A 14,568-nucleotide genomic window follows, 5' to 3' on the forward strand; every position below is an offset into this window, starting at 1 on the left:
TTTGTTTATTCAATAGTCAAACCAAACTACTTGTCTACCAACAGATTTTTCATAGTTTAAAATCAAAAATGAATATCGCATAATTTTAAGGTATGCAGATTCCCACACGTATTTTAAAAAAGACTATTTAAATGAGCAGATTTCGCCATCGCGGTGACTAAGTAAATATTATGTACGATTTTAATGAGTACTATCGATATTATTTTTATAAAATATATAAATGTCATTTACCATCAATCGCACAACCAAGATAACATGAGACATTTTGTCCAAATATTTTATCAGTTCCTTATCGCGTGCAAAACAAATAACAAAGCCCAGGGGTGAATTAGTAAGAAGGCAGCGGTGGTCCGTTTGAATAAGCAAAGTTCTTTCATTATTTAGGAAATCGTAATCGAACTTATCGCACACAAAATGCAATGGGAAATTTGAAAATTTTCAACCGGAATTCAAATTACGGAAACAAGGCGATATTGCCACTTAATGCAATAAATATTTTAACATGCTTATGAGAAAATAGATATGTAATTTATTGGAAACTAGAATAAAATTTAAAAAATTGAAAACTTATTTCCAGTGTCATCTAACTGAAAGTATCTTACAACAAAATTAATTTGAGGTTAGACCAAAAACAAATAGAGTGACTGTTTGAGAGTGACATACCCCTGGGGGCAAATAAACCAAATGCCAAATATATTTGACATTTGTAACATTGTCCACTGCTCAGAACCATTGACTAAATATAAAGAGGACAGGCCCCAAAAGTTAGCTATATGAATAAGTTATATTTATGTTAGGGAAATCGACGCAGAATTGTCAATATATATGTCTATCTCTTTTACTCAAAGCTTATTTGGAACGCAACAAACAAAGACAAAAATAATTGCTTTCTTCGAATATGGCACTATTTCGTTTACTTCAACACACTGGGACCGCCTTGCGGCCGAAACGCCATTTACGCAACCCAGTCAGCAAGTACATGTAGTGTCAGACGATGTAAACAAATCTTCATAAATATTGAATTTAAAGTAATATAATCATATTCTCAATTGTTTAGTTTGTTTATTAGTGTATTTGTTAAGTTTCGAAAGTGACTCAGTGTTGTGTGAAAGGATGCAAATCGAATTCACGCAAGAAAGACCCCGAAATATCTTTTCATAGGTTAGTAACTGTTTTACCGAAAATTAGCAAATATCTTTGTATATTTACTTTTGGATGTGTTTTTATCAATTAAAATGATATGTGGATCTGGTTTGTTAAGCTTTTGACCCTTTTAGGCGTGATTTATACACATTAAAATCATTATGTTTGTTTACACACGAGCTTAGGGATGGGTGGGTGGATTTGTTTAGAAATTATTGATATCGATATTTTAACAGACGCCCTTTTATCAGTTACGGTTTTTGTCTTTGAAAGAATGTTAGAGCACACATCAATATTGTATTATTCAGAACGACAAACTAAGTGAAATTAGAATATTTTTTAAGATAACCAAAAAATTTAAAAACCAAGGCAAAATGAATTGAGAATATTGAGCGACGTGATTGGAATCCTACACCAAATACATATTTCTTTACATTTTGAGAAGATAGGCATAAACCACACGTTTAATTAACGCGAGTAAAGATAACTGTTTTCCAACAATATTCCCGATAAGTAAAATAGTAATGATTATTATACTTCACCTAATAGTAATATTACTTTAATATATTGCTATGAATAAAATTAGAATTGTTACATAAAAGAATAGATAAACATAAAAGAAACAACATAAAGATGAAATGTAAGATATATTTTTACAATTGGCGGTCTTATGTTTCGAACAACCTTTGCATGCACGGAAATAGATACATAATCATATTGTTGTTATTGCAAATAATTATTATAATTGATTATCTTAACCCCCATTTTACGGTCATTGATTTTAGTTTGCTGAACCATAGTTATGTTTCTCGATCAAAGAGCATAATAATAAAATAAAATAAAACCAACCAAATAATTGCTGGCTACGCTATCTTATTCCATTTATCATGTATTAAATAAATATCTTAATCTGTAACTTAAATTTTTAGCAAGGAATAGTGCAACATACAAATATAGATCAAACACAACTGGATGTTTGTCGCAACAGGTACTGCTTTGTTTAACAATTGTTACTTATAAATCACTTTCAGTTTGTTTGTTTACATTATGGTTTATTATATTTATATTATGGTAGTTCCTAACCCCTTTCGTATTTGATCTTTTTGGGGCTTGTTTGTCTCTCTTAATTCTTCGATGTCGATACAAAATTTTCGGTACTAGCATATCACTATTGTAAGGGGCGGAGTCGGCGCCATTTTGTTCAGGAAATGTGCCGCATGTCACGTGACCATATTACCCATCCTCTATACTTCTTTTATCATTGCTCAGAACACAGAACAAGATGCTTGTCATTGTTCTGAGGTCCACTGACAAAAGATATTTTTAAAATCCATATAGAATCAGCTACGGTTAGAGACTATGCTGCCAAGGTAAAAGTAAATTGTCAATGTATAGACCGAGTTTATATATCCGTTTTACCGTTTCTAAATTCAGAATCTGAATTCTAAACGCTCCAGAACCAATTTGTCGTTGGCGTTCCCTCAAACACATAGTGAACGTCGTATGGGAAACATTTCTATTTAATTTCTTAATTCATTGTTTAAAATTACTTAAAATATCGTAATCATATCATCTCATCCTCATGTCGTAAATTTGTTTTTCTAAGGTCGTCTAGATTTATTTATAACTTTATTTTACACTTTGGAATCTTTGGATTTATTTAAATACTTTGGAATATCAGAAAGTTTTGGGACAAGCATTCGTTTTTCAGACTCTGTAATAAGTTTCTGGATTCAGATGAGATTCCGTATGTATAAGCTGGTCATGTTGTCAAGATTTTTTAGGTCTAGCGATGCCTTTGGCGATGTCTAAGGAGTCATTAACATTTTTCATTATGTAAAATGCATTTATTATTTTTGTTAAAAGCCGAAATATATCTAATGACACCAGCCTTGTATTTTGTAATTAAATTAATTGTTTTATTTACTTCATTATACCCGTACACACAATCGATTTTGCACAATATTAAGGTAGATACTGCTTACATAGTATTAATTGATTTCTATATAATATATGTAAAATAGTAACAAGTAGCTTATGTGTTGATCCAGGACATGGTTTACCCGAGTACCAAATTTTAAATAAGTTTAGTTATCTCTGCGTTTTTTTTTACAAACCCAGAAACATTCAATTCTTTTTACAATAAGTATTAGTTAAATGTAAATTGATTCCATATACAATGACGATAGATAAGTAGTATTATCACCACGTTTTATCATAAACATAGCTGCCGGAATTCCATACTTTGAGCTGACACTGCGCAGAAACACCCAACATCACTTGAACTGACCCTGGAATGAAACTAGAGCTCAGCATGGCAGCGCAGTAGTATCTATCAAAACAACTATGCCATCGTGGGATTCATTGTAATAATACTAACAAAATCGCTAACATAAATTTGATATCTATTTTATGGTAATTTACTTCGAGGGTAGTAGTTAAAAAATCTAATATAAAGTTCTTGGACACTCACGGGCAAAAGCGGGCCTTTCAGCACAAAAAAATAGTCTTTGGAGTCTATAGTATATCCCAAACAAAATATGTATAGTATATAAATATGTATAGTAAAATCGGTACCTACCTATATCCTTTGAACTAGAGTTGCAAAACATTATGAGTTTACAAACATTCTTTTGTGACGAAATAGCTTCCTCTGAGGTAAGTACAAATTTTAACTTGCGATAAAATTTCTTTAAACATCGTGGAAACGATTTCCTTCTTTGCATTAAACATTAGGGCAACTAAACTCGTTAACAACGTTCAATGATTTTCAAAGAGTGTATTTTAAAATGTGTACTCACATTAATATTTTTGACATTTGTATGTGGAGCCAAGAATTCCGATGAAGTTAATAAGCCAGATATAGCCAGAACGGGCAAAACAAAAAAGGCAAAGATGGGTAAGTTATGTAAAAAAAATCTAAAAAGAATTTACACAATTCCTACAAACGTCACATAAATTATATCCTCGAGGATTTATAAGTCATAAATCTCACATATTATTCACATATTATATGGTTCCCTTACACCTATGAAACATGTAACTCCATTCACCTAAGAGAACCTGATTTGTGGTTCCATGATTACTTGCTACGTGTAACTTTTTGTTAGTTATTAATTTCTGGAACAATATGTTTTGGGCTATAACTATTGTTTAAGTATTATTATTTCATACATAGTATCACGCCTCTATCCCATAGGGGTAGGCAGAGACTATGGATTGCCACTTTGCACGCACACTTATGCATTCTGGCATACTTCTCGCATTTCTTCCACCTTCATCAATCTTTTCATGTATTCCCGTCATAAAATAATGCATACATGATTGCAACCTGTTATTTATAGTGATTCTTGGGTGCAATCACGGTTGCGTTGCAGATGGTAAAATTAGAAAATAAAGTTAAATTTACTTTTATATTATACATGTTATTCCTAATAAGTAAATTCCTATTTTAAAGATCTTAAAATGTTTTTCTAAATTAAATATCTTCCTATTCCATTTCAGCACAGAAAACTGCAGTCGGCACTTTTTCTAACGTCATAACACAAATACAAAACTTACCTAACATGGATCTCGGTCGGAGATTTAGAACTCCATGTAAGACTGGGAACAGGTGTGGAAAGGTAATTTCTATGTGTAGTCTTTATCTAAGTATTTTAACTTAAATGTATACTGTAATAAGGTAGGTATGATTGGTAAGTAGGTAATCGGCAAAGTAACTATAAAACGTAATGAAACGAGAAAGCAAAGAATTGTATGTAAATTTAGAAGAAATTTTGTAATACGTGTCAATCTTGATGAGTGATAATAACTTAAAAACGATAATTTGAGTCGTATGAATACAGGTAATCAAAAGATTGATGGTGCCAAAATTAGCACAACTGGAAAATACCATAATGGGCATCATGAAAGAGTTATCCAAAATGCCGCCCGGTTCTCGACTTCCTGATAAGTTTACCAAGACGGAACCCATTAAACTGCTCTTGGACCAAAATTATAAGTAAGAATAAAGATTTATTTTTACTGTTTTTGTGCATTAATCATCTTATTTATACACTAAGATATTATTTATAAATAAATATGTGTAAGTATTTAAAACATCGTAAGAATCTCTGTCTAATATAACACAGACCGGAGTCGTGCAGAGTAGGAACTTACGTCCTCACATTTGGCAGTTACTAACTCAAGGAAACGATACATTAATTGTCCTTTGTATCGGGCTGCCTCGGTGCCGCAGTTGGATTGAGTACGCAGTACAACTTTCGCTGTAAGGTCTCGGGTTCGAATCCCGAGTCGGGTACAATTATATAGGGTTTTTATTCTTAATATCAGCCCGGAGTCTGGAATTTACCCCCTATTTGGCGATAGGTTCGCCCCCTATAAAATCATGGGTAAAAAAATACGCCGAAAAGGTGTAGGGTAGTTGCACTACCCCTTCAGAGATAATGGCCACGATATGCGTTTTATATATCTGTTACCCATTCTATTTATATTATCTTTGCCGCAAATTTGCAAGCACGCAAATAGGCGTGCTTAAATTATGGAAATTAATTGAATATTTTTACTCATAGAGATTTTACTTTAAATTGCTAGTGGACACTTATTATAAATATTCTAAAATACAATGTCTATTTTCAGAGAAGACATCTGCATGGACAAGCTTGAATCATGTTTAAAGGAAGATAAACGGCGCAAAAGAATCTTAAAGAAGTTGTTCTTTAAAAAGTACAACTCTCTTAGGCAAGAGTTGATCGGCTATGGAGGACGGCGGCTCTGGGGTGGTGAAGGGAACTTGTTCTATAAAAGATAAAAATTATAGTAATCATAAAACATATGTTATATGGACACGCTGTTTTTTATTTATCTATTTCTGGATATTAAAAAAACTTTGCATTTTCCGACTACGTGAAAACATAGGATAGGTATTTTTTTATTTCGTACCTATATAGTTATATTTACAAAACACACATCATGCATTTATCCCCGAAGATCACTTCGGGGATAAATGCATGATGCTGCATATCAATGCAGAGGCACAACCAGGCACCGACTTTTGGCAAAGTGTGTGTCGTCCCATGATGTGGTAGGGCCATATCGGGCACAGATTCGAGTCTGAGCTAATACTGAGTAAAGAAATCCAAATAACATTTTGCCCGATCCGGGATTCGCACCCAAGACCTCGTAGCGTTGCCGTACCGCGCATACAGTACAATGAGGCAGACAGTTATATATACGCGGTATATCTATCTTACCGTGATCCCAAGGACCCACTTTGAGTAATGACCCGTTTTAACTGTGGTCTTAAACAGCACTGTAATGCTTGGAAATGGGTTATTATGAATGGTGTAGATAATGAAGGTCTATGCACCGTGATGTTCAAGAAGCTGAAATGACATCTTTTAATCTTTGGAGATCATCAAAAACATCGGTATTTAATAACAGTTATTTAGAAAGAAAAACAGACATTAGTATTACATAACTATTTTTATTGAAGCTTAAAACCAGGGATGTTATGGATATGAAATTTCGGATATGGATATAGGAATAAAATTATATCGGTTTCGGATACGGTTATGGATACGTAATTATTTCGGATTATCCGTTAGTTTCGGTTACGGATATTAGATTAAAGTAAACTAAAAATATTATGTAATACAGTAGGGCGACGATTACTAACTATCTTTAGTCGTCATCGTCTATTACTAATTATCGATGAACTAATTGAGGGACATGGGTGTTCGGAAAATCTCTGTGTTTTATTTTGAGATAAAGTTTCAGTGAAGTAGTTCCACCTCTTCTACGTGAAGTTTTTATCACACTATTTACATTTTGCAAAATTACATTCAACTGATCAAAAAATGTCCAAATTAAAGTACATACGTTGGAAGCATTGTGTCCTAATAAATCAATTTAGTACGTAACACACCACTATTCATTCACTTTATTAAATAAGTAAGTACCTACTGCTAAATAATAAAAATACTATTTATACATAAGATTATGTTATGACTAAAAATTACAATCAAACTACATAAATAAGATGATGGTGTGAGCGGTGAAACAAAAACCTGTCAAAACATATTATCCGTAACTTATCCGAAACTTTTTTAACGGATACGGTTACGGTTATGGATATATTTTTATTTCGGATATCCGATAGTTTCGGTTACGGTTACGGAGTTCCATAACATCCCTGCTTAAAACTTGAAAGGGCAGGCAGGTCCAAATTGGTAGTAGGGACAGACTTTAAATGTTAGTCTCATAATGTGTTTAGTGGATAGCCTAATGTCATAACGAGCATAACATCTAAATGAGTAAGTTACTCGTGTTTTTAGAATGGCAAAATCACACAAGTTCGGACACGGAATCATACTTGAAACCTCATGGTTTATAGAACCAGGAAGCTGTCTCGAGACCAATAAGATATGATTCTGTTCAGACTATGCCATATTGGTATCTATTTAAAAAGGTTATTCTAAATTTAAAATAAACTTCCAGTTATGAATAGGTACAATAACATCATGTTTTGTACAACACAGCTAATCCGGGCTGGATGTCTCAATTCACTGTACTGTTTTATATTTGTGTGAGTTAAAATTACAATAACAACGCGGCATGAAATTAATTATAACATATAAGTAACAATATGATTTGCTGAAGTACGTATTACATTAGCCAGAATAAGCCTGAAAGATGTATAGATATTTAAATAATATACATGTTGCGTCTCTCTTTTTTACGTTTGTATAATCCATTAAAGTATATAAACTATCAAATATTTTACAGTAAAATTTTATATAAATAACATTTTTATAGGTATAAAATGTTATTTATATAAAATTTTATATTATGGGCACTCCTACTTGCATAATTTTCCAATTTTCTTTCGTCTAAGTTACATTTATGTAAGCAAGCGGAAGCATATAGTTAAGGGGCTTTTCGCCATTGTGCACAATATGTTTTATTATTTCCGTCTATACCGACAAAGAACTAGAACAATAACTGACGTTTTAGTAAACAAATGGGTATTTTATAAACTTTGTTCTTAACGGAAGTGGCTTGAACAAGATTTTTACACACGTAACATAGAAGTCTTTTAAAGTACAATACTATTCCGAAAGCGTTGTATTAAAAATGAACGGTTAATTTAAGTTTTAATATTTAGCAATGCCATTTTGAAAAGAACATAAGTAACATATGCGGTTATATGCTGATGAAATAAAGTAAAGAATAATATTAAAGTTAGGTTACACATTACTATGTGCGAGATGAAGCTTCAAGTGGTGTTAATCGTTTTGTATATTACATTGAAATATTGTTGGGCTGTCGATGATTGTAAGTGTGGAATCTTGTTTTAATTATTACTTAAATTGTCATTTTTGAAAAAACGTTAAAGAGTACTAATGTGTTTTTATTTCTTTTTGTATTAATAGGTAATTATATAATTGGTACAGCTTCTGGACTTAGGTCCATAACATTCAAGTGTATTTTTTTATATTATTTCCTACTTAGAAGTAGTTATAAAATAATTGGCAAGGAATACTAGCATATGATATAAGGTATTAGATATAAACATTCAGTTTTCGTTCCGTGTTTTTTTATTTAATGTTTTATGTTATAAGTAAATATAAGGTAATAGGTTTTTTTATACACTATATTAAATTGATACGTATTTAGATAAAGGTACATTTTTTTCACTTTGTGTTTTTTTGTCTAGCTTTGCTGTTCTCCGTGACTCGAGCTCCTCGATATTTTGGCATATTGCAAGACCATAGAGGACAGCCGTTGTCAGTAGAAGTTTCAGAAGAATATATGGATCAAGATTATATAGCGACTAATAGGTAAAATATAACTATCTACTAAAAATGTTGATTTCTATTGATAAAATTCCTAACAATGTCAATATTTATAGAACGTATCATTATAAGTGTGCTTTGTGCATTATAATAAGTTGAGGGATCTCAAATTCTCAACTAGTCGACTATATCTAAAACTAAGATAATATGTTCACAGGAAACGTCACAAAATCGACTGGAATAAGTAAGTACTTAATCATTCTGCACAGCTCTTTTAAATATTATGAATAGTATATGCCAAAATTTATAAACATCGGAACACACAGGCAACGCTGAATCTACGTTAGGCACCCAAGGTGCAGTCAGGATGTAGGATGCTCTGGAAATGCTAGATCCCCTGATCTGCTATTGTGTCAATGGGTGGTGGTTATCCAAAATATATTTTTCGAAAGGAAAACATCATGGTTTAAACTGCAAAGGTTTGATAATAGGTAATTGTTTCAGAAACCCTCTTGATATGGATGATTTTGACGACGACGATACTGAAGAGATATTTGACGAGAAGGATAAAGATGTAAAAGTTTCAAACAAATACAATTTGCAAGCAGGACCTGTATAGATTAGTTAATGCAATAAGTTCAATAAACTATTTCATATTGCATGTTGATTATTACGACTAAACTGTCACCCTATAAAGTAGATTTAAAAATATATATAGCTAATTTATTAAAGAGAATAAAGGTAGTGTATGATTTGATGGTTATAGTGTATAACACGCCTGTGTTTCTGCCACTTTGTTTTTAAATATACTGAAAATCGTTTCAAGGAGAACGATAAAATTTTATTGAATCTTAACAATCTTTACATATTTTAAGATTTAATAATAAAAAAACTAACACCAAAACGTGTATGTTTTTGCATTACAACACAACAAAAAATCAAAAACGTGGATTAGTCATATTAGTAACTGGGCTATCTTCAGTCATGCTAAGTACCTTATTATATTCTTGAATATAATAGCAAGTCTTTTAATAGAATTTGTTTAAGATTTTTGAATTTAAAAAGCGATCTTTTGGATTAGATTACAATCAAAATTGTATAAACAAAATTCTATCATAAGTTAATAAATATCATAAAAGTTTTGTATAAAAGTATATTCGAATATGAAAGTATAAAAAATGCATTAAAGTCACACATCAATGTCGCTATACATTTTATCAAACCGCTCTTCTGCAGAAGGGGGGACGCCTTGGGGAAATAGAGGCATTCTGGCCATTTCTAATGATTCCTCGGAGTAGTCTGTAGTTTCGTCAGAATATTGCTCGGCGAGATGGTCTTGGTATATTTTTTCACATTCGCTCGGATGTTCGCTCTTTATTGTACTCGGGTGGTAGCCAATCGCATCGATATGTCCCACAGTTAGATAAGGAACGGGAGAAGTTACTTCAAAATGTTTCCCTGAAATAAACATTTATTCTTCTGTTATTAAGTAAAAAAGCTTATCATGAAAGTGTTATTAAACATAAGAAAATTTTATGAACAAGATATCCATGATTTATGACTTCTATTAAAAAATGGTTTTTGAATCTCTTGTTGTTCATAATCAGAGCTGGAATGAAGGAGCAAGTGTTAATTAACGGAACATTACAGTGAAAAGAAAATTAGTCATTCAAACGCACGATCAATGTGGTCAGGAATGACAACTGTTGCCACAGTTTTTGCCACTTTGTCGTCGTAATATTCAGCAAATATGTCGATTTTTGCGCCTTCGTACACATCACGTCCCTCCGGTTTCGGTACACAATCTTCTAAATGCCTTCTACCAGAGTGGATGTGAGGATTATCTGGTGGTGGAATTTCAGTCAGCGGTACGAATGTTTTGCCTACGTTGGCTCCTACTGGTTTGATTTTTATTAACCTGAAATTGTATGATTGCTTTATAAATATGATCGTAAGTAAATAAGAGTCTCAGACTTATATAGACTTTAGGCATTAAAAATGAATGTTATCAGCATGTAGCTCAAATTCAAAATTATCGTGGTCTTTTTTTTTCGTTATAAATTAGGCAGTTGATCTGTGATAAACATCACGTTTTCAAATTCGATCATAATATCGGGTTCAAGAATTGCCGGTAAATATCGTAGTATCTTTATAGTGGACTACCAAAGCTGAAAAGACTACTGATAATGATTTTCGTATGTAACATAATGTACTAATATCATCATCATCATGGCCTCCTTCATTGAGCGCCACAGGGACCGGTTCAGGGCCGCCCTCATCCATCGGACTCCGGCGACCCTCACCAGGTCGTCTTTACATCTCGTGGGGGGCCTGCCTACACTGTGTCTTCCGGTTCGTGGTCGCAAGTACCTATACTTAATTATTGCAACAGTCAAATGCAGACAATAAACTTACCTGTTAACAATTCGACTGTCTCTTATTTCACCAGACACATAACTAAGCGCAAAAGTGAAAATATAAAATAGTATTTCCATTTTTAAAAAATGTACATCCTATTTTCAGGCTTAAAAATATAAATGACTCGTTGTTTCGTCAGTTAAGTCTTTTAAAGCTTCTTAAATTCGTTTTATCCTTGTTAGTATAACGTAACAATGCCGACTCAATACATTGTTTGGGCGACAATGCACCAGGTGGTGTTTGGTTCCATTTTATTTTTAATTGTGCAAATTGAATGAGAATTAGAGCAAACGCTAAGACTGATACAATATTTAGAACATATTAGTACGGACTCGATAAGTTACCACAAATAAATCAGCAAATTTTAAAAAGGTAAATATTGATTCCAAGTCAAAGTAATTTTAATATACAATTATTTTAATTCCTTATAGATACACTTCGGGAATAAACCTTATTATCTTTGTTTAACTATTTCTTATATAAAATAAACGTCTCTGACTTTCTTCTAGATTTTGTAAAGTATGTATAATTTAAGAATATGTTGAATTATTCGAAGAACTATTTTTGTAGATACAGGCCGACAACCTTGTATCCTTATAATATGTTAAGTGATCGCCCGAGGCAAAGTGGGTAGCTACGAAGCTGATATAAGGCGTAGAATAGTGATTAGAAGCAAATCGAATTACTATACTGTAGTAAAAAGGATGTTTAACAATAAATGTAGTTTTCATAATAAAACTTGTTGGTATTATAGTTTAAAAGAATCTGGTTTTCTTCTTTTTGTAAACGACAGGGTCCAAGTGCCACGTCTGGTTGCCGCCACAGGAAACTAGTGTATAGCAACCGCCGAATACTATCGGAGGGTCTGTATCAGGCACGCAGATGTTGTCTTGACAAAACGTTGCTGTTCCTGGAAAAAAATATTTTACCTTGTATTTTTTTATTATTTATCACTGTTTTATAAATACTTGATTCTTTTTTATAAATATCCAATAGCAAATAGTAGATAGGGAGAGGTGTCATCACGATGGTACAATGCGGGTGCGTGAATCGTCTGAGTATCCTTCATTCTTTCACCACTTACTTATTTTCAAGTTTGTTTTCGTGGTGGAAACGGTTGTGGATCTCATATAATATCCATAATTTCCATCCATTAAATTTTTTTTAGTTTTTATTACTGCATTGAAAGTTTCTTTTTTCCTCACCAACATATCCAGTAGGGCGCGCTTGTCTCTTATTTTTGACGTAGTCGACGACAGCCTTTGCAAGCGCGTAGAAATGTTTGCTGGCTTTATACCTCATTTTGGCGAGGGCTGCGTCACAGTCGCTCTTGTCGGCCCGACAGTGGTATACGAGGTTCCGCGTGTTCGTCTTGATCATTTCCTCGCGAAGGACTTGGTACTTACTGTCAGTGTGCAACATTTGGGCGAAGCGGACGTTTACTTAAACATTGAGACAATTACATTTTTATGTGAAATCATATTTGCGCCAAGTTAACGTTGCGAACATATAATTTTCAATTAAATGCCGCTACTATCTGAATCTTCATACCTAATATATACATATATTGTAAATAAATGATTGGAACACTTCGTAAATGAACTCGAAACTAGAATGTAATGGGAAAAGTTCGCTTTCTTTGGTTCTCAGATGAATAATATGGAATGGGTAGATACCAACGACGGCTGAACACCCAAGTAGGCATAATGTATACTGCATATACTTACAGCCCGCTCCGACAATATATCCATTGAGATTTCCAACATGATTTATCAAATATATAAGACCGCAGAGAAACAATTCCTTTCTCATGTTCCTGACAGTCAGTCGGGCAATGCGTCGTAGTTACAGCCGAATGGCCAATTTACATCAAACTTTATGTGCGTTTCACAGCCCTATTAATTTTGTAGGTGATTGGCAATTAAATAATATTATTTTGTAAGACGCTAGAAGTGTTTGCGGAATTGTAGTGTTATATTACGTTAGTAACCAAATTAAAAAAAGGAGGAGGTTATTACTTGGTTTGTACTTGAAATTGATTGAACTCTCGATTCTCATAGTCATGACGAAGACGTTCGTTCCGTTCTTTCTTAAGTTATCGCTGCTTTATAAATAATAATATGAATATTTCGAATTATTTATAGTTAGGAGAAATTAATAAAGACTAAAGAAGATTCGAGTATGATATACCATTCGCATCAAAACTATACCTATTATTGTTCTAATCTTAATCTTAATCCTTTAGAATTTTGAAAGATTTATCTAAACTGCAAATGAATATTATTAGTTCATGTGGCACAATACGATTTCATTCAATTAATAATTTCCTTCAAATATATTACAATCAGAATCTAAACAGAGGGCCGGGAAACCAGTTTGCCCAAAAATTTGCATGCGTGTCATTCGGGCAATTAATTGCGTTGTTGGCTGTCGAGTCCAAATCTTGTTGAAGATAAACAATTTAGGAACAATTAACAATAGATTGCACAAACGTGAGTCATCGGTTATAGAGCATTGTTGGAACTCGTTAATTACTAGCTGTCGACTCCGTGATATATCCAAATTATAAATGCATTTCACGCAAATACTCTCTACTGATACCTAATGTTATTTCCGCTCAAAGACTTAGTTCTTGTTTTTATGGTTTTTTACTTATGTAGAGCTGTTGTGACATTTTACTTACAAGATGAAAATTAGGCAATTTTAATATGGTTTTAAGTTTTATACTTTCAATATATCAAACTGTGATAAAATAGTAATAACACCATAGAAGTTAAATCTAAGCAGGCTTAGGGGTAGTATATAGTGGTTTATCTGATTCAAAATATAAAATCACCTTTTGCGGTCTTATTCACGTACTATTTTCTTCATAAAAATAAAACAAAAGGATTTTACTGTACACACAAATAAAACAATATTTTAATTAAAGTTGACGTGTAAAGGCGATTTAAAGTTGTGAATTTGCTTAGCTTCTTTTGTGGTTGACTGTACATTGTAAGTGTTAGGAACTTAGAGACACATTATAATAATATCAGCCCTGTATTATATACTTGCCCACTGCTGAGCACGGGCCTCCTCTACTACTGAGAGGGAGAAAGACACATTGAATCTTGTAAAATATTATGAACTATAGAAACATTCCTCTTCATACGGAGAACGATATCAAGGTTTCAAGCTCACGTCTAGTGTATCCATTGCGGCAAGGACTCTG

General features: G+C 32.8%; 3 protein-coding genes across 4 annotated transcripts; 2 read left to right on the top strand and 1 right to left on the bottom strand.

The window, feature by feature from the left end:
- The first annotated feature begins 1,113 nt into the window (after positions 1-1,113).
- On the top strand, positions 1,114-5,988 carry LOC115453476. The gene is made up of 5 exons (XM_037437991.1): positions 1,114-1,161; positions 3,974-4,042; positions 4,648-4,766; positions 4,989-5,143; positions 5,782-5,988. Exons 2-5 carry the CDS (start codon positions 4,039-4,041, stop codon positions 5,951-5,953), a joined length of 450 nt encoding a protein of 149 aa, XP_037293888.1. The 5' UTR covers positions 1,114-1,161; positions 3,974-4,038; the 3' UTR covers positions 5,954-5,988.
- Positions 5,989-7,378: 1,390 nt separating this feature from the next.
- On the top strand, positions 7,379-9,600 carry LOC115453474. 2 transcript variants are annotated; one of them, XM_030182170.2, is made up of 4 exons: positions 7,379-7,457; positions 8,861-8,984; positions 9,157-9,183; positions 9,444-9,600. In XM_030182170.2, the coding sequence occupies exons 1-4, from the start codon at positions 7,454-7,456 to the stop codon at positions 9,556-9,558; spliced, it is 270 nt and encodes an 89-aa protein (XP_030038030.1). In that variant the 5' UTR covers positions 7,379-7,453; the 3' UTR covers positions 9,559-9,600. The 2 variants fall into 2 exon arrangements, with proteins under 2 accessions (XP_030038030.1, XP_030038029.1); XM_030182169.2 differs by lacking the exon at positions 7,379-7,457 and adding an exon at positions 8,180-8,478.
- A 478-nt stretch (positions 9,601-10,078) lies between these two features.
- On the bottom strand, positions 10,079-11,456 carry LOC115453475. Its single transcript, XM_030182171.1, has 3 exons — positions 11,355-11,456; positions 10,619-10,857; positions 10,079-10,397 (listed from the first exon to the last, which is right to left on the bottom strand). Exons 1-3 carry the CDS (start codon positions 11,432-11,434, stop codon positions 10,129-10,131), a joined length of 588 nt encoding a protein of 195 aa, XP_030038031.1. The 5' UTR covers positions 11,435-11,456; the 3' UTR covers positions 10,079-10,128.
- Positions 11,457-14,568: the final 3,112 nt, after the last annotated feature.

Source organism: Manduca sexta, chromosome 12 (genome assembly GCF_014839805.1).
Source record: "Manduca sexta isolate Smith_Timp_Sample1 chromosome 12, JHU_Msex_v1.0, whole genome shotgun sequence".
Classification (NCBI taxonomy): Eukaryota; Metazoa; Arthropoda; class Insecta; order Lepidoptera; family Sphingidae; genus Manduca; species Manduca sexta.